Consider the following 26,930-nt stretch of genomic DNA (forward strand, 5'->3'; position numbering starts at 1 on the left):
GTCAAATAAATAAATAAAATCTAAAAAAAAAAAAAAAGGAAGAGAAAAAGAAACAAAATGAACTACTGGAACTTCATCAAGATAAAAAGCTTTTTCACAGCAAAGGAAATAGTTGACAAAACCAAAAGACAACTTACTGAATGGGAGAAGATATTTGCAGATGTCTTATCAGATAAAGGGCGAGTATCCAAGAACTATAAAGAACTTATCAAATTCAGCACCCAAAGCCCAAATGATCTCGTCAAGAAATGGGCAGAAGACATGAACAGACATTTCTTCAAAGAAGATACAAAAATGACCAGCAGACACAAGAAAAAAATCTCAACATCACTCAGCACCAGGGAAACCACAGTGAGATACCACTTCAATCTTGTCAGAATGGCTAAAATTAACAAGTCAGGAAAAAACAAATGTTGGTGAGGATGCAGAGAAAGGGGAACCCTCCTGTACTATTTGTGGGAATGCAAGCTGGTGCAGCCACTCTAGAAAACAGGATGAAGTTTCCTTGAGAAATTAAAAATAGAGCTACCCTATGACCCAGCAATTGCACTACTAGGTATTTACCCCAGAGATACAAACGTAGTGATCTGAAGGGGCACCTGCACCTCAGTGTTTATAGGAGCAATGTCTACAATAGCCCAACTGTAGAAAGAGCCCAGATTTCCACTGACAGATGGATGGATAAAGATGTGGTGTATTATATAAGGGAATATTATTCATTCATCAAAAAAGATGATATCTCACCATTTACATCAATGTGGATGGAACTGGAGGGATATTATGCTAAGTGAAATAAGTCAATCAGAGAACGACAATTATCATATGGTTTCACTTCTATGTGGAATTTAAGAAACAAAGCAGAAGATCATAGGGGAAGGGGAGGAAAATAAAATAACATGAAGTCATAGAGGGAGACAAACCATAAGAGACTCTTAACTATAGGAAACAAAGTGAGGGTTGCAGAGATGGGATAACTGCATGATAGGCATTAAGGAGGGCACATGATGTAATGAACATTTGGTGTTATATGCAATAGATGATGATCTCTGAACTCTATATTAGAAACTAATGATACACTGTATGTTAACTGATTGAATTTAAGTTAATTTTTTATAAAAAAGTCTATCTCCATCCATTGTAGCATGTCTGTCCATCAGTGGAGTTGTGGGCATGCATGTTGGTTGGGAGAATGGAAAAGTCTATACTAAAAAGTGATAGATCTGGATGACTTTGTTTCTGCTCTTTACCACTTTTGAGAACCATTTCCTTTAACCTCCCTGAAACTTGGTTTTGTAGCATAAACAATGAGCAAATGGTATCTGCCTTACTTTATACAGAAATTTGGTGAAGCTAAGAAGAGGTGATGTATATGATTGATATCAGATGTTAAGTGTTATTTTAATGTAATTATTAAAAGTTTTCTGCCATATGCTGTGTTTCTTTCTCCTTCTACATCTTGTCTCACAGGGTCCTTTACACAATAGCATGTTTGAGACAGTCTAATGAGGAGCCTTTGAGTAGAATATGAGGCTGTTCAAATCATTGCTACAAGTAGCTCTTGGACTGCAGGATTCACCTGTGGAACCAATGGACAAGGGTTTAAACACTGGTTCATCTTCTATCTTATTGTGTGACCCTAGAAAAGTCAGCAGACCTTGCTAAGCCTCATTATATTCATTCATTCATTCATTCAAAAGTATTTGTTTAGCATCTATTTTGTCAATGAAATTAATTAACAATTAATTAGGCCATGACTAAATTTTGTCCCGGGCCCAGTTTTAATAATTAATTTTAATTAATTAACTAATTAATTATGTCAATGGTGACATGAGAAAACAGCTAGATATAAAAATCAGGAGCTCAGAGAAGTCTGGGTTTGATTTTAAATTTGGGAGTTAGTGGGGCACCTGGGTGGCTCAATCTGTTAAGTGTCTGCCTTCTGCTCAGATCATGATCCTATATCCTGGGATTGAGCCCTGCATGGCGCTTCCTGCCCAGTGGGGAGTCTGCTTCTCCCTCTTCCTCCACCTCTGACCCCCTACTCGTGCTTGCTCTCTCAAATAAGTAAAATCTTAAAGGAAACAAATCTGGGAATTGGTATTTATGGGATTTCCTAGAAAGTCAGGGTTACCAAGGGCTGAATCCTGGAGCAATTAAGCATTTAGAGATCTGGGCAATATTACTAGTTCACAAGGTATAATAAAGAATGAAAGAAATAGCAAGTATTCAGCAAATGCTAGTTTCTTCCTGTTTCTTCCCCTTTCCATATGTGGAGCACAGAGACAGATTCTGGATCTGTTTGGCCAATTACATCTCAGGGACTTAGAACACTGTTATTTGTAGTTGTTTTCCACTTTAGAGAGGCCTATGGGTAATGTAAAGAGATGTGATCTTCATGGATGTCTTTAGACTAAAAAGGTAGGAGTATGAAGTTGAAAGCCTGCTAACCTCATCAAAGTATCGGCTAATGAATGTTTTTGAAGGTTTTTCAAGTCACTGGGTGAAAGACGCATTAATATGAGGTTGTAGTCAGATGACACATCTGTTCATGAAAACCAAACAGAAACAAACAAACACCCTCTTTCTGTTCTTTATCATTTACTCACAGCCAACTGTCAGTTAAATCGCATAATAAGGAAGCTTCTTGGTGCTAATTACTTAGAATCGCAAACCTCTACAGGAAATGCTTACTGATACAGAGCATTTCCTAAAATTCTCATGTCAATGCAAAACTCTATATCCCATTTTTATATGTTGATTTGTTACTTCTGTATATTATTTGTGGACAAAATAAATAACATCCAAATAAAAATATTAGAGATTTGTTCCTCCAGAAAAGCTTTCTAACAGCTCACCATGCCAGTGGAAGTGATGAGAAACCCAGAAAAGAATAACAGAGCAGGTACCTGGCTGCTGCTGGCCTCCCTCTCCCAGGGAAGGCACTACAGTAGTCTGACAATGGAAGAAAAGGAAAACTAAGGAGCTCCACACTAGATAATGCACCAAGTTTCTGAGGATTGCCTGTTCTTAAAGAACATAAAACAAAAATTGCAGGGGGCCTGGGTGGATCAGTTGGTTAAGCATCTGCGTTTGGCTCAGGTCATGATCCCAGAGTCCTGGGATCAGGAGCCTACTTCTCCCTCTGCCTGATGCTCCCCCGATTGTGCTCTCTCTCGCTCTCTGACAAATAAGTAAAATCCTAGAAAAACCTCCCAAAACAAAACAACCCCCCCCAAAAAAATTGCAGCTGGTATGTAGGCACTATTTTTGTGTATATATAGCACGGTGGGTTTCAACTAACAGTGATCTTCCTACCAAGGACATCTGGTAATGCTGGAGACATGTTGGTTTTCATATCTTGAAGACTTGCTACTGGCATCTGGCCGGCGGACACCAGCGACCCTGCTAAACATCCTAAGAGGCGCAGAACTATCCTTCATGACAAAGACTTCTCTGGTCCGAAGTGTCAATGGTGCTGAGGTTGAGAGACTCTTGACAGGCGCTGGTAGGTGCTTGATACATGCTTCATAAGGGATTTTTAAAATATCCATTTCTCTGATATTTTTACTTTCTTGCCATTATTTCTCTTTTCCATATAGCTAATATGGAATCCAAACTAGTATTTGTTGAATAAAATTTAATCAGTCTTATTTTCATTTAAAATTACTATTTGGGTTCATTTTCATTTCAAATTTCGGGGCACCAGGGTGGCTCAGTGGATTAAGCCACTGCCTTCGGCTCAGGTCATGACGTCAGGGTCCTGGGATTGAGCCCCGCATCAGGCTCTTTGCTCAGCAGGGAGCCTGCTTCTCTCTCTCTCTGCCTGACTCTCTGCCTACTTGTGATCTCTCTCTCTCTGTCAAATAAATAAATAAAATCTTTAAAAAAAATTTCTCTGTATCTATATCTATCTATGCGTTTATTGATTTTCTTCTGGCTCCGTGACCATTCATAGTGAAGAAGATATTCAACCTTGATTTAAAGCTCAAAAAGAATTTGGAGCTTAAATAAGGGACTTATATTTAATCCTTTTCCAAAAGTTTTGGGTAGAGACAAAAATTTAGCAAGTATAAATGAAGTACTGGAGAAATTTGTGTGTGTATATAGATCTGTGCATGAGTGTATATATGTGTGTTTGTAAGTTCATCATATTACACACATACAAAAACATACATATGTGTGTAAATATGAGGTTTTAGTTTTAGATATAAAAATAGAAATTTATATATATGTAAAGCTCTTTTGTACATGGAAAGCTTTTGGGAAGGTCACTAGGGGATAATTGTCTAATCTTCACCTGCTTATCTCTCAGCAGGTGAGTTAGAATTTCCATAAGTGCCACCATGCCCGTCTTTAAAAGGTATTACCTTTCTGAATGGGAATTGAGCTCCCAGAAATGCTGATTCAGTTTGACGAGCAACAGGCAGGCGGACAAAGAGAAATATCCTTCTTTGTACCTCCTGGACTGTTAGGCGGGGCCTGATGGATGAGTTAGCACCTCTCATGATTTCTGAGAGACGGTGGGCTGGCATCGTGTGCCAATTTAGATAAGCAGAGTACATGGAAAAGGATTTGTAATGCTATCCATTATTGGAATCTTTCTTCTCCTTGCCTATTTGCTGGGAAAAAATAGGGTTATTTTCAAGAGCTCCCTAGGTGAAAGCAGGTAGCTTTCATTTCGTGCACTGTTCTAGTAATAACCTCCCTTAATCATCACAAAATAATGTCCCCAATCCAATTTCAACATGTAATTTTTTGTCTTAGAAAAAGGACAACAACTAAATGCTGGACGCATCAAGAAGGGCTATTTCAGAAGGCAATTTTTCTGCTGCTAAGTGTCCATTTATCTCTTTCAGTTTTGGGGGGTGGTTAACAAGGACTAATAACCTAATGAAGTTTGCCACTGGGACCCAAAAGGCCAGAACTCGGGAGATTTACATCCTACCTTCCATCATTTTATTTGCTAGTAATTATAACAACCTCTAAAATGTACTGAGTACCTACACTGTATCAGACGTTGTCCTAATTAGTCCTCCCAACAACCCCCTGGAGCACCATTATTAGTTCCGTTTGACAGATGAGCAAGCAGGGCACCTAGACAGGCAATTGGCCTGGAGGCTTACAGGTGGCTTGTTGCAGCGCAGAATTTGAAATCAAATCTCCGCCGACAGTCTGAGCTTTTAACAACTTTCTAATTAACCACTATGGGAACACAACTTTAAAAAGTGGATTCCTGTGAACTTAGACGCAATATTCATTTTGCAAAGCAGTGTAAAAGGATTTCTTATTTCCTTTCATAATAAAGAGAGAGAAGATTGACATTCAAGTTGGGGTCCACCCACATGTAAAAGTGTTGACTCATCACATATAAAGATAATATTTCTGTCCTGGCCTTCATTAGGGTCACTGTGTTATACTAGGAATTTTTCTGCTTAGTGGACAGCCAGAACAGGATTAAAGTCAAGACTTTGTCTCCTTCCTTCCTTCCTTCCTTCCTTCTCTATCCTTTCTTTTCTTTTCTTTTTTGGCTGCTTGAGTTTGGATTTTGGTAGAAGTTCTTAGAACAGTCTCTTCCAGAGTCTGAGGTTTCACTCAGCTCTGGTACTTTATAGAGAGCCTTTCTTTTTTCAAGAACAAAACTATTGTTCAGAGTCATAGGTCTTAAATAAAAGCTGGTTGGTGTAATTTGATTATAAAGCTACAGTTTGAAGGTAATCACTGATGCTATGTTTGAAATTAAGTTTATGACTGGCTTTAGCCAGATACTTTGAAAGGACTGATGACCTGTTTGCCTCTTGGGGGCCCATGCTGTCTTATTAAAAGCAAGTATGCACCCAAAGAGCACCCCAGGATCACTTCTCTGGGATGGTGTGAATCAGCAGGACTTCATCCAGGTTGTGCTACCTCTGTCATACCTCTGAAACCAGTTGATGGACGTGCTAGCAAAATCTCACCAGCCCCACCCCAAGCTAGACAAAGAAGGACCCAGTTTCTTTTGGGACTCACAGGCTCTCAGAACGTGTTTGCTTCCAGCAGATGTTGAATGCATCCTGGAGTGGTGAGTAGTTGTAATCTTTGACTCTTCCCTTGGGTGCAGATTCTCTTTCCTTTCTTTCCCACAGAATCTTGGGAGAACAGGAGGTGGCTGGTGGCTTACCTACATTTGTGATTATTTTGTGGGAAGGTCTACTTTTTTGTTTTCACTTCTACCCATGGAAACAAGAAAGTGAACCCAAAGTTAACCAAAGCTAACACACCTGGCTTACTTCCTCAGCCCAACCAAGTTTCGGTTTTCTTATTTAGTGAATCTTATTTAGTGAAACATAATTTCTTATATATTGAGTTCACAAAAGGTTGCCTTTGGGAGGTGAAGGGAATCATGTTTATAAGCCCCTAGCACAGGGTGCGACGTGGAAGAATTAACTGGTAATGTAGTAGTTAGCCTTTTCTCTTCCTACTCTGCTAGGGAGAAGAGGACCATCTAGGACAACTCCAATAAAGAAAACCTACCAGGTCCATTTGGATATTTGATCTTCAACTTTAATATCAATGATTTTGGAGCAAGTGTGGGTTTACTATAGCTTCAGGGACACACCCGTCTTTAAAAATACAGTTCTAGACAGAAAACCAAAATAACACTCCAGCATTATTAGAATTTTCATAATATTTATGGAGATGGTGTCTATTTAACAAATGTTATCTATTTTATAAATGAGATAATAGGTCAGTCTGTTTTGACAACCTGCTAATTCCCCCTCACCCCAATCCATTTCTCCTGTTCTTTGTAGTAATAGAACACCTTGAGTTTTATGTATTTCCCTAGCTATCCTGCCATTTCCAGGTCTCTTTTTCATTTAAATGGTGCCGTGACTAAATTCTGGCTAATAGGATATTAGCAGAAGTGACCTCTGCAATTTTCAGGTCATATCTTTAAAATAGAACTGTTTGCCCTGCATTTATACTCTCCTTCCTACAATGGAATGTGAACATGGCGATGGTGAGCTGTCTTTGGCCATCCAATCATGGGCATTGCTTAGGAAGCAAAACAAGGGGACAGAAAGAAACAGGGTCTCTCTATCATTTATCATCTCATAGGACATTGCTTCTCCTCTTCCCTTGCTAAAATTATTATGGGTGTGAGAGAAATGAACTTTTTAGTCTTGTTTAAGCCATTGCTTTTATGGAATCTTTTACAGCATCAAAACCAGAATACTAAATATTGCACTGCCTTATGGGGATGAATCTTTGAGTCACCACTTGGATGAGATTTTTCCATATTTTTTCTTTGATTTGCAAAATTACTCATTAGTACCTTGCATTTCTGGTAGTTAGCCAGTAAAAATAGAAAAATAAATCAGCTTTGTGCAAAGCAGTTAAGGAATTTATAAGTTTCTAGATGATCTATCAAATCTGACATGGTTATATGGACTATAGCTAGTTATTATTGAATGGCTAAGGTTTATAATAAAAAAAGAAAGATCTTTTTATTTATTTTTTAACCAAAACTCAGTTAAATTTATAGCATTGGAATCGTGACAGATACTATTGAGTATATGTAGACGATGACTTTAACCCGGTAATCTTAAAGGAACATTTTTTTTTTTTTAGATTTTTATTTATTTATTTGACAGAGAGAGATCACAAGTAGGCAGAGAGACAGGCAGAGAGAGAGAAGGGGAAGCAGGCTCCCTGCTGAGCAGAAAGCCCGATGCGGGACTTGATCCTAGGACCCTGAGATCATGACCTGAGCCAAAGGCAGAGGCTTAACCCACTGAGCCACGCAGATGCCCTAACCCAGTAATCTTGATTGCACTGTGTTGGTCATAGGTAATAGACAAATAAGTGATTACTAATGGATCAGAGGTTAAAGATATTTTATCTTGATAGATAGTTTGCTTCATAGTATTTTCAAACTATATTTTCTCATAAAATTGAGGACATGTAGTCTAGTAGAAGGTGTGCTTCTTTGTTTTATTTTTAAAAACTAGAGGTCTGGTAAATTTCATTGAACATTTAACACACTGTTTAAAAGCACTTACTACATGTCAGGCACGTTTTATTCACCAAACTGAAATAAAAGTATATCAAAAAGATGAAGAATACTTCTCTGCACAGGCATAGGACAAGAATTTGCCTTTGCCAAAGGGCATGGGTCTAATAAGGAAGAGCTAACCCACCAGTGCAAACAATCACATGCTATGGGTAAGCATGCCAGAGAATTAAAGGGCATTTGGCGTATGACACCCAGCATGCCCTGAGCCAGATCTGTTGCCTCTAATCCCAAGCATTTAAGAACAGGAGGAGCACTACAACACAGCAACTTCAAGATAACAAGAGGCAGAGAGCTAGCCCAGCAGTGACACTGAAAAAGTATCAGTCTGCTCTGGTAATTGGGAAGAGAGCAGATGTTTAGAAAAGCTGAGTAATTTATAGTTACATGCGAGCAGCTTTTGCATGGGTGAATCTCATCTCCTAATATAACTTGGCAAATATTAATAATTATCTCATGGGCAGATGATACTGATTTGAAACTGCCATGTAGGCAGGTAATGTTAGAAGATAATAATTCAGTAGAAAAGCAAACCCTCTTAATCAGAATCATATTTTGTAAATTAAGGGTTTCATTTGCCACAAAAAATAAGAAACCAAACTGGTTTTCAGGGAATCAGCCATTTTCATGTGCAGATTACAAACATAATTTTCAAATTAATGCAAATAAATTCATGCTCTGGAGGTTGCTGTGGTATGGTAGATTGGTTAGTTATGGGCTTCTTGAATGTTCTGGTAGGACAGAAACCGGATGTGTGGCTTTTAATTAGAGCCTGGAAAGAGCCTTGTTGTACATGAGAAACACTTAATAAGAGTTAAATAATTTGAATAATAATAATTCAAATTGACCTCTCCATAGGTGTCATGAGTTTCCCAAGTGACCTTCAAATACTGTTATCACCAGGTCATGGCAAGTTAGCTGCAAATAGGCTTATTCATGATTTGGGGAATCTTTCTTCTTTAAAAAAAAAAAAAAAAGTTGTAGGAGAAAATATTTTTAGTGAATAAACCACTTGTAACCATATTATGAAATGACAAAACATATCCAATGATGTATACAGCCGCTGACTCTCTCTACTCAGAAATAATGACTGGCTTTGTGCCTTGCAACCCTTAGCCTTTGCCTCCCACAGTATTGTAGAGCAGCCACGAATAATCGTTTCTGCTTTGCTTTTAGTATGAATTGTTCATATTTGATACCAAGAACAGAACTCTATTATTTGAAGACCAATAAATATAATTTCCAACCTTAATATAACATAGAATAACCAACAATGATCAGTTTGCCTGGGGTGGTCTGAATGGACTAAATGACACTTGCTTCGTGGTAGACAAAAGATGCTTTCCAAGGGGCGTGGTGTGGAAGCTTTCTGAGCTGATAAATTTAGCCAAGGGGCTGCAGCTGGGGTGGGGGACACTCTTGGGCCATGGGAGGGCTACACCCTTTGGTAGCACGTTATACAAAAGGCTCTCTGCTTTTGAACATTCCTTATGACCATGACCTGAAGTATGGATCACTGAAACCAACTGCCCTCCCACTTTCTTCTTTGTTCATTTACTCCTTTCTTCCTTCTTGACTCATGTCAACACGGCCAAAGTTTTATGACATCCATACTAATGGTTTTAAATTTGTGTTTCGAGGACTGAATGTTGTTTTGAATGAAATAATCAATGTAAAATCCTTTGAAAAGTTAAAAGATCTAAAGAGAGGTAAATGTAAATAATAGTTGCTTTGATGCACTTAGGATTCTCAATCTCCTCTAGAAGATAAAGATAGGTTCAAAGTGGGGGCTTCTCTATAGATGTTTATTGAACTGAATAGAGAACAAGCAGAGTGAGTCATGATGGAATGATCTACAGTCAGAAAGATCTATGTGTGACTCATGGCTTGACTGTTACTAGGTTTACAGCTTTCTGTGGTTTAGTGTCCTTATATGTGACATAACGCCAATCAGACTTCCCCCAGAGAATTGTCACTCTCAGAAAATTCTTAGGACATAATATGTGCTTCGTAAAGGGTAGCTGTTATTATTGAACTTCAGTGGAGTGGTATTATTCTAATCTACATTTTGGCCTACCACAGTGGGAGAGTATTTATTCTATGTGAATTTAACCCTTATTGCTACTAACCTATGAATGAGACTGGCAGGTGTGAACAACGGAGAAGTCTAGAAGGCGGGGAATAAGGAAATAAAAGAGCATATGTAAGAGGGGAAGGGTGAGAAAGTGAAGTGATGGTGAGCCATCAACAGTGACCTCAAAAACCAGAGGTATGACTGTCATGTAATTTTGCCCTTGACTCAAGATAGTTGGGTCTTATTCTTTATTTTTTAAAGATTTTCAAGGCTTTCCTTTTTAGTTGCTTAGTGTTTAAGTCATTGTGTAGTCTTTTTTTTTTTTTAAAGATTTTATTTATTTATTTGACAGATAGATCACAAGTAGGCAGAGAGGCAGGCAGAGAGAGAGGAGGAAGCAGGCTCCCCGCTGAGCAGAGAGCCCGACATGGGGCTTGATCCCAGGACCCTGGGACCATGACCTGAGCTGAAAGCAGAGGCTTTAACCCACTGAGCCACCGTGTAGTCTTTAGCTGGTCCCTTTCATAGTTGGTATTTTAAAGTCTGGCCATCCATTTAGCCAACCATCCATTCATCCATCCATCATGCATATTTTTCCATTCATTATTAAATATGTAGTGACAGGTATTCCTACTATGTACTAGGCTTTCTCTGGTGGGGGTTGGGGATAGATGTCTTCCTATTTATTTATTTATTTATTTATGCTGGAAATTTGATTTATTTTTCTCTTTTTGTGAAATTTAAAAATCTCCTGAATTAAAAATTATCAGAATATCTGGGAAATTAAAAACAACAACAGATGAACTCTCGCAAGCCTGATAAACCAATTAGTCAAATATGGAGAGTGAAAAACATGCTTGGAATGATTTTGACTCATGTAATTGCTTCAGAATCATTTCTTAAGTGTTTCTAAGCAACAGCAAATTTAAGAAGAAGAAACAAATGCTAGGTCCTCTCTCTCTCTCTCTCTCTCTCTTTTCCTCCTTTCCCTTTCTCTTCTCTCTCGCATTGTCACAGAAGAGCAGACTGTGTCCCTCTCTCTCACAATGTGACGTTAGCTTCGGCTGGCTGGGTCAGAGCAAGAAGGCAGAAACATTTAGAATGTGATTATTTTTCATGCAGCCTTCCTCGCTTTGTTGGATGAACCATCAGTTTCATTAAGGTACAGCTGGCCTTCACAGGTAGATCTGAGCATCAGGTAGGGGTGCAATACGGATAGAAATCACGAGATGAACTTTGATAAATTATAACCAGCAACAAAGTCATTTAACCTTTATTTTTCTACATCAGGCCTTTGGGATCCATTTTGAAATCGAATCTTGCCTGCACTTTTTTGAGTTAACTGGGTAGATTATTGTTTTATATGATAGTGAGCAGAATGCATTTCCTAATACTGCATCTCCATTTGTGGAGGAATTTCCCTTAACTTATGTGGGGGTGGTGGTAGCTGCAGTTATGGCCTGTGCCTCAGATTTTCTCATGGCAAAGAGTCACAGAGAAATCCACTCCTTCATGCAACTTACTGTTAGCATCATATGGGCAGGAATTTCCTAACCATTTGGAGACAAATGAAAGCTCATTAAAGGAAAGTGGAGGGTCAGAAGGGTACTTTGGACTATGAAAAAAAAATCCTTACTAGAGAACATTAATCATAAGTAGATAATCCTTCTCAAAGGGGAGGCAGTGCGTTTGCCTCATTCTCCTTGGCAGTTAACCTTTTGCATTTTATGCTTATGGCACTTCTGTCAGGCACTCTTTGTGCTCCAATTAAAGTCAGAGGTCTTTGGACACAGTTCAAAAAGTAGCAAGTGTCTGCAGGGCAGCGTGATGCAAGGCATTTTGGCAGAGGGAGTCACGGAGAGCAGTTGGGCAGCTGTATGGGAAAGAGGAATGTAGAATGTGAATGACATGGCTCCTTTGGATACTTCTGAGGTGCTTGGAGTGGCGGGGGGGAGGCGGTAATTTTGGGTGTAGGCTATTGGTTGGAGGAAAGCAACAGATGTGACAGAAGAGGATTTTTAAGCCGGCCAATGAATGTGTGCACATGCTGTCTGGACCGAGAAGTCAGCGTTGAATTTGCACCTGTGCCTATAATCAGGAAGTAAATGGTTCACTGGTCACAGCAAGAACAGGGCTCATTTGGGAGGCAAATTGAAACTCTATTTAAGCAAAGTGATTCAGAAGGAGATGTTCAATACCATTTTCCTCCTGGGAACATTTCTTCCTAAGGCGTTAATCAGGGCAACAGGCAAAATACTCACTAATATTGTTCCAAAGCTAAGAATGTGTCTCTGAGACAAAAACCATGGAAACCTACTTATTTTCTGAAATGTTGCCTCTCTGAAAGAAAAGATGAGAGGATGAATAATCAGACATGCTTTACTTAAAGGTTGGGTGTGAGTCAGGGGAACTTTGGGTGTGCTCAATATAGCAGGGTCATCTGAATGTCTATATGAAATGATGCATGCAAGAGAGTGAAATCATAGCATGGATTGGAAATGAAAAGTGCTGTAAAAGGGTAGCATTTACAGGATTGAACTAATGTGAAATTTGTCTGCAGGATCTGGGACATAACTTATTTTTATAATGAAGACTTAATTAAATTTTAAATCCTGGGTCTTAATTTTTTAGTTACACGAGTCAAGACAAGTTAGGATCTACAAAAGTCATCTTTCTCACTTATTGAATGTTACCTACCTCATAAGGTGGTTGTGAGGATTCAAAGAACTAATCCATATGAAGTGCTTAACGCAGTGCCTGGTCTATAACTACACACTCTGTAAAAATTAACTGCTGTCGTTAGCATTTCAGTTTTCAAGCCGTAAAGAAAACCCATCAATTATGTCTGAATGGGAGGAATCCTTGTGGGGTGGGGATCTCAGTTTACTCAAAGAAAAAGATTCTTTGTACTGCCATAAAGAAATAGAGATCTTGGTCAAAAGATAAACATCCCCGTCCTACTTTTAATTATTTTGACTCCCAAAAAGGAATAGGATCTAATATCTTTTGAACATCTACCATGTGTCAGGCACTCCGGAAGCTGCTTGACTCACAGTGTCCTGTGAAGTCGCTCTCATGGTCCCACTATTATTAACAAGGAAACTAAGGCCCAAAGAGATGAAGAACGTTTCCAGGCTTCTATGCCTTATGGATGGCAGAACAGGGATTTGAAAGCCAAAGGCCATGCTCTTCCAGTTCATCTCACAAGACCGTGTAAGTAGTAGGGGGAATGGAAACTCCAGAGGCTGACTGGCCCTGCTACAGACTCTGAGGTAATAGCAACGTTTCTATTTTGATGTTCCCATTAAAATCTTATCCTCTGGCTGAGAGGCCTGGCAGATGGCAAATGTCACCCTTGAGCAGTCACCCAAGTCAAGTGATAAACCACATTCAGGCTTTGGGCTGCTTGCCCTGCTCGGGGAAGGAGGATGGTTCAGCGCCCCCCCCCCCCCACCCCCCCCCCCCGGTTTGTCCGTCGACTGGGTTGCTTCTTGGAGCTCACAGGAAAATGTACTTTATTTACCTGCTAAGAAAAGCTCCTGAGGCTCTGTGGGCAGTTGTTTTGGGGAAAGAATGACTTTAACAACACGCACCTGATAGTTTAGCAGCTTTAGAAAGATCTGAGAAGAAAATGTTCAGTTACAGATACAGCGGCTTTGGCACCGTGATTTCTCTAATGCTGGGCGGCTGCGGAGGCTGTGTGATACAGACAAGGCACAGATACTTTGTGTCTCCCCATGTTGCTTCGGAACATTCTGTTCCCTGCCCATTGTCAACCAGACAAATATGCCATCATGGGTCACAGCGATGCATATCCTTTACTAACTCTTTGCAAATACGGCTTTTTAAGACCATTCCTTAAACAAAGCAATTTGCTATGGGGTGTTAGGGGTTTTAGCATTTTGAGAATACTTCTTTAGTTCTATAGTGGGAGAACACAGAGCCTGACTTGCTTTGAGGTCCAAGTTTACCCTTTAATGACTCTGTGACCTTCCTTAATCCCCTTATCCTCTCTGAGTCTATTTCGACCTCTCTGCCATGGAGGCGTCCCTGCTTTCTTTCTGGGATTGCTGTGAGAATTCAATGATGTAATGTAAGTCAAGTGCTTTTCAAATTGCACGAGGCCATTTAAAAATGAACCATTTGTGTTATTATTATTTATATTTGGGGCTTAACATCGTCTGGTATTAATAAAGGATCCCCTCATGGTTAATGACACCCTGAAGATCTAAAACAAGGTCGCAGTGAAGCCACAGGAATGAAAAGCCAGGCATAGGGAATCCAGTCAATAATAGCATAATAACATTGTATGGTTGACCAATGTTGACTATACTTATCATAGTGAGCAGCATGTATCCTACAGGGCTGTTGAATCACTATGCTGTACACTTGAAACTAATATAATAACATATCCAACTATATTTAAATTAAAACAAAAAATAAAAAAAAGTAAAGTCTAATAAGTCATAATGAGATGCCAGAAATTGGGTAGAGTATAGATATGGAACCGGTAATTTAATACAGACATCAGAGCAACACGGAAGAAGATTCAGAGGGTGGTAGGAGCTGTTTGGAGAAAGGAAAACAGAGGGACTGAACATGCTTTAAAGACACAGAAGAGGGGTGCCTGGGTGGCTCAGTGGGTTAAGCCTCTGCCTTCGGCTCAGGTCATGATCTCAGAGTCCTGGGATCGAGTCCCGAGTGGGGCTTTCTGCTCAGCGGAGAGCCTGCTACCCCCTCTCTCTCTGCCTGCCTCTCTGCCTACTTGTGATCTCTCTCTCTCTGTGTCAAATAAGTAAATAAAATCTTTAAAAAAAAAATAAAGACACAGAAGAGATCATAGCTTCTCAGATCACAGTGTGTGGTCTGGAATGCTGTGAGCGGTCACTTTATTGACAGCATCGGGAAGTCACATGAATTAGTTTCTGATCCAGCATGTCCTAATTGTGTGAATACTTCAACCTCTGGGCAAAAAGTGATGATGATGACACTTTGTCACAGGGTTATGAAGATTAAATGATGATTATATGTAAAGTACCTGACAGGTAATATGGTGGGTAAATATGGTTTCTCTACTTCCTGCTCCTCCCCCTCCTTTTTTTTTTGTCGGATAAAAACTCTAACTAGGCATTCAGAGCATTCAGGCAAGGTCTGAAAGCAATCAGTAGAACCCTAGTAAATTCTCTGGGATTACTTGCAATGCCACCCAAACTTCTTAATGAAGTCTGAGTCTATGTCGCCACTTCAATGATCAAGTGCAGAGAAAGTCGTAGGTGTTCAGTAGGAGCAAAGACTCTTAACCAGGGGGCTCTGAGGGGAAGCATGAAGGTGTTTGCAAAGTGCAGGGTGTGCAGGGATTAAGTTCAGAAGTCCTTCAGAGATAAGGGTTCCGTGTTGGTGGTGAGAAAGGAATCATCAGTTGAGCCAGAGTTTGGTTAGAAGCTCTTGCTAAGGGACGCCTTACGAGGATCAAGTTTTCCAAACTGTAGAGTTGATATATTGAGTTATTTTTTGAGTATTTGTTATCTGCTTTTCAGAAACATTTCTCTTTAAGCAAGCAACTGAGGGTTCATGAATGTGAACATTTCAATGATTACAACATAACTTTTTTAAGAATTGTTAATTTAAAAAACATCTCAAAAAGAACACATAATCAGTGATGTTAGCTCTTAAATATACGAGTGTATGAAACGAGGCAAGTAAAATGAGAATCAGTTTAAAAAGGAAACTTTTCTCCGTGTTGTCAATTTGAGACCTAATGCGATCTGTCTATTGAGTGTGGTGAGGATGGACAGAATGTGATCGTCAATCCACGGGGTATTTTCAACTTCCAGGTCTTTCTTTCTTATAGTTCTCACTAAAGAGAACAAATTTGCAGTGACTGAGATTTTGAAAGCTACCTATGTTTCAAAGATCCATAGGCTTTAAATTATTGTCATTATTATACCACAAGAAATCCCATCTTTTTTCCACGCACAGGTTAGAAAATGATTGTGACATTTCCCACATCTCTTTCTTCCATGCTATCTATATTTTGAGGTAATACTAATAACCCCATCTTCTATTCCAGTGTTTCAATTGTTTTTTTCACATCCATCACCTCATTTTAAGCCAAGGCAATTTTAAAACTTTCCTTGTTATGTTGCAAGTTGCTGACTCTGGACTGATTTTGTGTGATGGGCAAGGAAGGACATCGAGAAGTGAGGTCAACACCTGTGACCAAATGATTAGGGAAGTAGAAGAGAGAAAACGCTAGTGAAGTGTTCCTACAATGTCTTCTCTTCCAAAGTATGGTTGTGACTGGGGGCAGCTGGGGAGAGGGGTGACGGAGGAACAGTATAAACACACCCATTGAGTTGTCACCTGTCGAGAGTGGGGGTTGGGGCTGTGAACAAGGACTGTTTTTTTGATCACCTGTTATATGCCAGGTAAGTGCCAGTAGCTTAGCCACAATATGTAAAACACATATATTTTTCATTTTCTCAACAACTGTAAAAGAAAGATATTGCTACTACCATTTCATAGATGAGGAAATAGGCTTGGAGAACTTGGGGTAAGTCACTAATACGTATTCAAAAAATAAATATTGTGTTGCTATGCATAGGGAATATTTATAGTAAAATTTCTATTGCCTTTGGTGTTGCCTTGGTCTTTATTAAAAATCCAGATGGAAGATCTGATTATGTCTCTAAAAATAAGAATGGCTCTTATACATGCAACATGGGCAAAGCCAAAATAAAAAAAGTTGTGGAGTAGCCCAGTGAGGGCCGTACCTGAGGATACTTTGTTCTAGAACCTGGATCTGGTGCTGGTCTCGTTGATTTTGTTTCTTCATCTCTTCCTGTTCTTTTCCGGTGCTGACTCCATCTAGAAGCCATTTCTCCCTTAAGGCTTTTTTCTGATATCAGGAAACATAAAGGTGTTCTTATATCAGTCAGTAGTTTCCACAATCTCTGGCTGCTTTGAAATCTCATGAATTTTAATAGTGGACAGAGTAAAGAGAAATTATTTTTTCTCACTGTCTTGCCTGAATAAATCTGGTGTCTTCCTTCACTGCACCCTTTGTGACCCCCTTCCAAAGACAGTTTTATGTGTCTAAATCCCATTTTTCTTTTAAGTTCCAGTTCAGGTCCCTCCATCTCTGTGAAAATCTCTGTTCTCCCCCCCGCCCCCCCACCCCATACCTTCCACAGCCCCATCCTCGCCCTCAGAGAACTCTCTTTCCTCAGAATCAGGCAGCACTGTGTATGGACACTCTGTCTTGCAGTTGTACAGGGACCTTATCATGTGATATCTATTATTTGTTTGGTTAATGTTGGTACATCTTGTGTCTTTGAAGTAAAATGTTCCTTGAAGCCATTTTTTTATTCATCTCAATGACAGTATATGGCAAATGCTCCAAAAAAATTTGGGGGGGGGTTATTTGAAATGGTGGGTGAAACAAGAAATTGCTATTGTATCTTAAACTAATTCAATGTTTGTCTTTATGGTGTGGTCAGCATTTATGACCTTGCCTATCCAATACCCGTCTTTCTTCTGAGAAGCTACCCGGTTCCAGATACCTAAGCTTCGCCTAAATGACTTGTTCCAATAACATGATGCAGAAATTCACTGATCTGTCTAAATACAGGTGAGTTGAATTTTCATCAACTTTAACAAAACAAAATTTATGTTTTATCACATGGAAGAAAGTTCCCTTGAATTTGCATGAAAGAATTACAATGCTGGACCTTGAACCTAAGAAGACTTAAAGCAAATGAGAAACATATAAATTTTGGAGGGAACTTTGCTAGCATCCCATCCATGTCTTACATAGGAACTGTTAGACACTATTTCCAAAGAGTTTGAGTTTTTTCTTTTCTTCCTGGAGAAAACTGTTCTCCCTATATAATCTACCTGTGTAAATTATTTGTTCAAAAATTACTTTTTGGGGATTCACTGTATCTAAAGTGGTGAGGAGAGAATAATGGGAACTTTGTATTTCCCGAGAATTCTTTCTCTGATGCATGATTAAAGTGAGAGCGAGTAAAGAGAACTTTTTTTAGAATGGTGCTGGGGTTAATACTACTAGCATATAAATACCTTTGAATTTTAAACAAAATTCAAATAATGTTGACTGTGCTAGGTAATTACCAGATGATGGCTATTTTAAGTAAGGCAATGGTTTTCAAACCAATTAGAAACATTACATTGATTACAAATATATATTATATGGAATTACACTTTGTAGGACTGATACAACCTGGATTGCTCTAGTTGAAGCAATGAGGGGGCTTGGCAGCCTGTGGAAGCACAGAACACAGTTTGAAAACCACTAGATCAAGTAGGAACCTTGTCCTAGATCATTGTATTTGTGTTGGCCTTTTCAGAGTTTCAAGCAATTGCATGTGGACAACGTAAGAATAAGAAAAGTTTGTAGCAAGGGAGTCTCTCCTTCAGTGTTATCTTAACCTTAAATTATAGCTCTTCGGCTGTTTGTAGAAATGCTCTCCCACAGACACAGTTAAATGTTATTAATCAAGGTCAAGATTTATCTTTGAGATCAAAGATGCCAAGAAAATCTTAGTATACTATAATTTTAAGAATTTACCTTAATTTTAATATATTTTTATTTGATGGAATGTGATGATAGCTAATGAGTAATAAAGAAGACAGATGACACCTATCAAAGTAAATTATAGTCCTTACAAACCACCTACGAGGACAGTTTCAGTCATTTATATCCATATCACTATAAGAAACATTTAGATGGGATGGTCTTATATTGCTGAGTTACAGGGAGCAGAGAATAATTCTGGTGATGTGTTATGTAAACTTGGGCCTATGTAGTCTTATATAAGTGTAATATATATAGTCTGATATATAGTCTTATATAAGTGTTCTAAGTCTGGTTAGGAACAAGAATAATTTTAATTTTAGCCTCATAAAACTTTGTTCATAACTCACAAATTGTCATTTACCTCTGGCGGAGAACTTTGCCAGAGGTAAAATGAAAAAATGAATTTGTGAATTAGCCCTTTGCCTCTGAATATAAAATACATAATTTTGATGTGCATTTAAATGATATGGTACAATCACGTATTGTAACAACTTAAACATAGTTATTTTGTTTTTATGTCACTGTTTAGACTTGTACTTTTGTCTATGAGGTTGATGAAAAATCTGTTCCACAACGACATTCATATTCAAAAGCCATATTAACTAAGTAAAAATATAAGGACATGCCAGTAATAGATCTTTGAGCAGTTTTTTTATGGAAAGTTTTTCTGTAAAAAACTTTGCATTTTATATAGCATTTAGAGTGGACTTGAAGAATAAATTAGTTTTGGGACACCTGGGAGGCTCAGTTCTGGTCATGATCCTGGAGTCCCGGGATCAAGTCCTGCATCAGGCTCCCTGCTTGGCAGAGAGTTTGCCTCTCCCTCTGACCCACCCCTCCATCCCCTTCTCATTCTCTCTCTCTCTCAAATAAATAAAATCTTGAAAAAAAAGTAAAAAAAAAAAAAGAATAAATTAGTTTTTCATACCATGAATCAAATGGACTTCCAGAAAAGTTTTCTAAGTTGAGTGTAGTTTGTTTTCTGGGTGGCAGACTGTGATCACGTTACTAGGTGAGGAGACCGACAGTGTACAAATCTCAGAAATGTTTGAAAGTTAGAACGCTACTCATGTCCCCGGAAATTCCCCTTCCGGCATGTCATTGGTATGATTGCCCAGTTTCAGAGCCAAAGAATATGAGTGAATTACTACTCTTATTTTGCAACGTATGTACTAATGACACAGAGCAGAGCTTTGTAAATGTTTGCGTTTGTGTTGTTTAAAGTGTGTCATTGAAGTGTAACAAAATAGTTGGCAATCAGGAAAGTGCTGAGGATAGTCAGTGGACCGGAGACGGATGAAGAGGAACATCAAAGAATACCTGGTGACTACAGGGGCCGATAGAGCTTTCCTGACTTGGTGAGGGTATTGTAGACTCAATTTTAAAAATATTTCTGGGTTCTGGGAGGCACAGTTGCTTAAGCATCAGACTCTTGGTTTCGGCTCAGGTCGTGATCTCAGGGTCGTGAGATTGAGCCCCGCGGGGGGCCTCCATGCTCAGCAGGGAGTCTGCTTCAGACTCTCTCCCCCACTCTTCTCTCTCTTTCTCTCTCTCGAATAAATAAATAAATAAATGGATCTTTAAAAAAAAAAAAATACCTCTGCACATTTCCGAGCCCCATTTATAATGGTGCCTCGTTCCTGTTTGGTCCAGCTTACCATTTTCTGTAAAACATGATGCACACAGCCACTCTTTCCTCTGTGTTCCCTTTGTAGTTTGTGCCTCCAATCAGCAGGACTCATCACGGTGTTTCTGTGTTATCTCAAGGTTCTGGGTCAGTTATTCATTGTAAAGACCTAGGTCAAACTTTATTGTGTGTTCTTATTGTCCTCCTTAGTACCTGACATGTAATAAGTAATTAATAAATTTTTTTTTTTACTCAAAGGCTCTCTATACTCTCATACAAATCCTACCAGTCGGTTAAGACTCAGCTGAAATCCCACACCTTTAATAGTCTTGCTTTGACCACTTCAGATTAAAGAGTTACTCCTTATATTCTTACTTAAATTAAAAAAAAAATCATCTCTTAACTTGTCCTAATTCTTTATTTAATCCTGGGTTCCCCACTAGGTTGCAGTCAGAAGGGCTACAGCTCTGCAGGACCACTGCTAGTCTCTGTGGTATTAATATGAAAATCAGAAAAAATTGCTTTTTCTCACCCCACCCCTTTGGCTCAGGGCACAGCTTGGGAAGATGTATGGCACCTTTGTGCAGAGAAAAAGAAATGCCATCCTTCAGCCAGAACCAGCTCTATGCCAGCGTGCCCAGTTCCAAGGGAGTGTAGGCAGGGGTTTTAGCACACCTTTCTCAGTATTTTTATGCCGTACACAATCTGCACAACAGTGTTCGGCAATCCAAAACATTATAAATATTCTGTTTGGATTGGATTAAACAATCTCCTGGGTTCCAGAAAGCAAACCTATATGGAAGATCATGTAGGACTTTTTTTCTTTAAAGTAAAGATTTTATTTATTTATTTATTTGACAGAGAGAGAGAGAAGAGAGTGAGAGGGAACACAAGCAGGGGGAGTGTGAAAGGGAGAAGCAGGCTTCCCGCCGATGCACGGCTCAATCCCAGGACCCTGCTGAAGGCAGACGCTTAATGACTGAGCCACCCAGGTGTCCCTCATGTATGACTTTTTAGACTGACTTTGGCAAGTATTGAAAAGAGGTGCCACCTCGGAAATGGAGTTTTCAGTGAGTCAGAGTCAGAGTTCTTATGTCTAACTTGCCTCCTAGAATGAACTCGGGATATTTAACCCTTTTCTCCTAGTGTGAGCTCTACCGTTGTTTGGCGACCCGCTCAACAAGGATAGCAATTGCTGAATGCCAGAGAGCTATCCACTTACTCAGAACCAGTCATTAGTTTATGGAGAGCCTCAAACTGTGGGTGTGTTTGTACTAGAGAGAGAGAGAGAGGGAGAGAGAGAGATGAGGGAGAGAGAGAATGAGCACTGGTTATGGTGTTAGAAACGGCTCAGCTCAACAATCACTGTGGACTTGCCTTTTGATTTGACTTTCACCAAAATAACTTGGTAAAGTTTGCTTTAATCTCACTGATCATTCTGGTTATACACACTGCATTTCTTGGCTCTATCTATGCGTCATGTAAATTCAATGTGGCCCAATGCAAGGATAGCAGGTTAACTATACTTTGAACTTAACCGTCAAACATTGGAAATGTCAATTTATATAGGGGCAAACAGGCAAACGGAATTTAGAGAACGGAGGCTAATTGGAATCTTAAATGATGTTTCTTTTCAGAGGAGGTCACTTGAACTATCAGAAAGCTAGGAGCAGCTGAATTAGGCATGTTTACCTAAGTGTGTAGACCCCATGAGTGTGCGACATTGTTTCACTGAGGGATTCATTAAATCTGTTGGTAGCAGCCTTGCCAGAGAGGTAGCTCCTTGCTTGGGTCTGTTCACAAGAACCTCCTGTTTGTCATTTGGTTGCATCCTGTGGCGAAACTACATAATAAAATGTTGAAACCCAGTGTGCTTTAATTACAAAATGACCACACCCAAAGAATATGTAAAGTCTGATTTTAAAAATGGAGGTTTATTTCTGGTGATGATCTCATGGTTTGTCAAGACAAAACAAAGCAAAAGGAAACAAAACCCCCCAAACATACTCAAACAATATTGGATTCATGGCACTGAGTTTTCAATACTAACATCCTTGACCAGGCCAGACAGTGTCTGTTGTGCACCCCCTGGGGGAAAGCTTGCCTTTCGTTTATTTCAAAAGGGACTTCCTAGCTGGATTGGTCCCTAGGGATCTTAAGCAAGATTGTGTTCAGGGGGCCAAATTATCAAGGCTAAATTCTCAAGGTTACCCAAGAAAATGAGGAAATTCAATAATAAAGGATAAAAGTAATAAAAACTTGTTTTCTACATGTTTACCAGAAGATATTAACCTCCTATGCAAATATTACTAGTTTCTCGGCCCTCCCCTACAGTTATTAGGGTGTTAGTAAAACTATGCTGAATTTTCTCCTTCCCAAAGCACCTTTACTATAGAGATTTTGAATGCCATTAGGATATTTGAATACAAAATCATTGAAATGAAATTAAAATCAGAAATTACCTTCAAATGCTGGTGCTTTAGTTTTTCTTCCTCTATTTTCAGACGCTTCTGTGAGATTTCTTCCTGTATTTTTCTTTTATCCTGAAATAAAAGGAGTTCCAGCGTAATCTATTTTTTCAATTTGCTTAAATATGTTTCCTTGGGGTTGTCGTCATTACCAAATGGCTGGCCAGTCGTACGCTCCTGGCATTGGTAGAAAGCTTCTTTGGAAACTCATATTTCAAAGGGAAGGGGGGCAAAATGAGACATTCAAAACATTTTGCTGATGGAAAACGATAGAAGGTGCTTTTTCAAAGAGAACTTGAAAATATTTCAATGTCTTTCCTTCCCCACTCTCCTCCCGTCCGCTTTAAAAAAATCTTCCCCATTAATCTAGCAAGATTGCGCTACTGAGTGATGCAATGGAAAAAGTGAATTTTAAGGAGGGAATTTTGAAATAAGCCTGAGGAAACCCTGTGAAGAGAAAGACTGTTCCTGGCACAGGACTGAAGAAACTGCTGGGTAAAAGGTCTGCTTATGTGGGAAAACAGGATAGCTAGCCTACAGAACGTTTGAAAACTAGGAAGCTAGAAGGTGGGAGTGTTTCCTCCTTGTATAACTCGCTATGTGAAGATAGAGAAAAAAGGGTTCCGATAATGCTTGTTAACAGTAAGAGAGCTTTTAGCTCCAGTTTTAAAAAAAATTCATGGGATGATGGAGTTTGTTTCACCAAGTTTAAATTGCATTACCTCAAAAAACCCAGGAAGCATAACTGTTAATGCCCAGTGGTTGTACTTTTTAAAAAATACAGCATGTACTGTACTACTACGTAGTACAGGAAGCCTAACTGTTAATGCCCAGTGGTTGTACTTTTTAGAAAATATAGCATGTACTGTACACTATGTAGCCTGGGTTTGATTTCTGGCTCTGCCATTTACTAAGCCTGTGTTCTTGGACAAAATTCTTAAGTTTTCTGTGCCTCAATTACCTCATCTGAAATAATGGGGATAATAAGGGAATCAAGCTCATAAGATACAAGCGTTAAATATACGTCAAATTTCCTAGGATGGTGTTTGACGCGTAACACTCTGTTAGTATTTGTTTATTAAAGTTAAGGAAATAAGGCATAATCTGTTAATCACAGAAAGTAGCACACTAATTCTGATAATGCTTCCATAAGCCTGAAATGTCTTAGAGTCCCTCTCTGGAATTTTCTGAGGCATTTTACAAGCTATGCAAAAAGGCTCTTATTTCCTTATTTTTTGACCAGAGGTGACATTATCCTCCGTCTCTTTTATAAGAGTGGATTTTGAATCAGCTTTCAAAATTTAAAACTCTCAAAGGATAAAAATTTGTTGCCAGTGAAGACAACTTAAAGAATGTGAAGCAGTCTCAGAAGGTAATTTGGAAGGAAGAGTTCCAAAAATGCTTGGCAACATTGTTGAAATAAGTGCAAGCCTTCCTGATGTGACTCCTTTGAAGATAAAAACTCTTTTTTGATGTTTAAGTTCAGGTACATTTGTCGAAGAAAAACAACATGTTACTCTCCAACTTGAGGTCACATTTTTCTTTGTGTGTTAGAAGAATATATGACTTCATCAGTAACCTACTTTGTAAATTTTATAAGCAGTTATTTTGAAAAAAATAAAAAAATCAGCTAGGCAACAAGGAACAAACTGAGGGTTTTGGAGGGGAAGGGAGGGAGGTGTGGGGTGTGCCAGCATGGTGGGTATTAAGGAGGGCACATATTGCGTGGAGCACTGGGTGTGGTGCATAAACAATGAATTCTGGAACACTGAAAAGAAATTAAAAAGAATAAATAAAAATTTAAAAAAATTAGCTAGGCAACAAATGTGGTCTTTAGTATTACTTGTTTAGGTCAGATCTGGTCATTAGGAACAAAAACTCTTTTTGAGAATTGACCTGTGAGTCAATTCTCCATTCTATCTAGAGGTTGTAAATTGAGTAGCTATTAGTAATATTTTAAATATATTAGGCCAAACATTTTGGTAAGTATTTTACAGGCATTATTTCACTGAATCATCATAATAACAAAGGTATTGCATTAATTTTCATCTTAGTAGAAGAAGTGTTAAGTTTAACTAACTGAGTAACTAATTAGTCTGAGATCTCACAACTAGTAAGTGGCTAACCTAGGGTTTGAATCCAGGCAATTTGAGTTTAGCCTCCACAGTCTTAGCCAACTCACCACACCATTTTCCCTAGTGAGAAATCAGTCCCACTTCTTAAAATTTCCCTCACTGTCCTGTCTATCATGAAGAACTGTGGCCAGTTCTGGCTGGCAACAGGAGTGGGGTCTCTCATTAGAAGGGAGTCCATTTTTCATTCCATATTTAGTGTTGGTGTGTAATCATCTCCCTTACGCCATAGGTAGCCCATAGAGAAGAGTGCCTTAAGTATAAGAGATGATGTTGAACCTAGCAAGGCTTCCCCACCCCTTTCAATAACCAGTTTGGGCTGGTTTCATCTTGGGTTGGTAATAAGGGAAGGAAAGCTGTGTGGGTAGAGGCAGGGCATCTGAAGTGTTTTGGCAACACAAGGCTTATAGAGGGTTGCTAAGGAATACCAATGTTTTGTCTCTCAGAGGTAACATGATGCCTCCCTTATGTCAGTCTAGGTAATTAAGAAGATAATTTATAATGTTATAGGCATGATTCTCTTTTAAGATAGAAGTGCATTTTCCTCATAAAATATTCAATAGCAGATTATTATCCTTTTGCCAAATTTCATAGGGGCTTATAAGAATTACTGAAAAATAAGATGGCAGTAACTTAATTTTATTAAGACAAAATAAATAAGTCAACCTTAAGTTACATATCTAGCTCTATTGCTAGTATACCAAAAGTTACCATAGCCTGCTAATTCCTTCCAAAATTATCATGAAACAAATAGATGTGGGATGCCATCTGCTTCCCAAAATTTCCCCAGGAGCTTGAGCATGTCTATAGACATCCGTTATAACCTGGCACATCACATATTTATTAATGTTAACTTTTATGAATAACTTACATTGATGCTCACTTTTTAAATGTTCAACTAAGGAAGACTTCTGTTTAATGAATAGTTGCGTAGATAGATTTTTAGCTGTCTGACTTAGAATATTTTAGCAGTTGACACCCATAAATTCCAATTCCGTATAAGCCTACCTCTTGATTATGTTGAAAATTAGTTTATCTTGCGCAACTAGAAAGCTATTGTGAACACCCATAATCCAGTATTATTGCAATCATGTACTTGATAAAAATAAGCACCGTACTTAGGAGTGTGACTATTTTAGAGATATTATAGGTTAACAAGGAGCTAATATTCCAGAATCCCTGAATCTGTAAAGAGGACAAGACTGATCCTGAGTTATTTAATGATTAATTTATCCAATACTGGGGTACTTATGTACAAACACTCTGTTCAGAGTGACCTTTGAAGTTGTGCGGTATTTAAAATTTTTTCAGAAGTAGATACTTTTGGGGCTCCTGGATGGCTCAGTCATTAAGCATCTGCCTTCTGCTCAGGTCATGATCCCAGGATAGAGTCCCACATCAGGCTCCCTGGTTGCCAGGAAGCCCGCTTCCCCCCTCCCACTCCCCCTGCTTGTGTTCCCTCTCTTGCTGTCTCTCTCTGTCAAGCACCCTGCTTGTGCTCTCTCTGTCAAATAAATAAATAAAATCTTAAAAAAAAATAGGGATAAGAGGATGAAGATAAGTCCTTAATAGAAAATATTCAATGCTAGGACAAGGGGTTTGGAATTTACTTATGTACTGATAGAGAGCAATGAAAAGTGTTCAGAGGGAGAGGATTCATAGAGTTAAAACCATGTTTTAAGAAGTTTAATCTCGTGTAATTGGGTAGTAGATGTTGAAGGAGGACCGTGCAAATGGGGATCATCAGTTAGGCCAGGAGAACTTGAGCAAGAGATAGGAGAGCGTATGTCTGTCAGAGACCAAGGAGTTAAAGTTGGTTGGACTTGGCAACTGGTGACATATGGATGCAGGAAAGGAAGGGGTCAAATGTGAGGAAAAGTCTTTTATGCTTAGGTAGGGCAGAACTGTCAACAGATGCAAGATATTCAGGAGAAGGAAGAGGGGTTGGTAGGGGAGATGATGGATTCACACCAAGTTCAA

The 26,930-nt window shown here is 38.9% G+C and overlaps 1 protein-coding gene across 1 annotated transcript in view; it reads right to left on the reverse strand.

Annotated features, from left to right (window-relative positions):
- The window catches only part of PALMD (palmdelphin), a 49,885-nt gene that overhangs the window by 9,723 nt on the left and 13,232 nt on the right, over window positions 1–26,930 (reverse strand). Inside the window, exons 2-3 of the mRNA XM_032301660.1 lie at window positions 22,813–22,893; window positions 16,898–17,022 (exon numbers count right to left, since the gene is read on the reverse strand). Coding sequence (XP_032157551.1) covers window positions 16,898–17,022; window positions 22,813–22,893 — 206 coding nt within the window. The remainder of the gene's footprint in view (window positions 1–16,897; window positions 17,023–22,812; window positions 22,894–26,930) is intronic.

Source organism: Mustela erminea, chromosome 10, assembly GCF_009829155.1.
Source record: "Mustela erminea isolate mMusErm1 chromosome 10, mMusErm1.Pri, whole genome shotgun sequence".
NCBI classification, from domain to species: domain Eukaryota; kingdom Metazoa; phylum Chordata; class Mammalia; order Carnivora; family Mustelidae; genus Mustela; species Mustela erminea.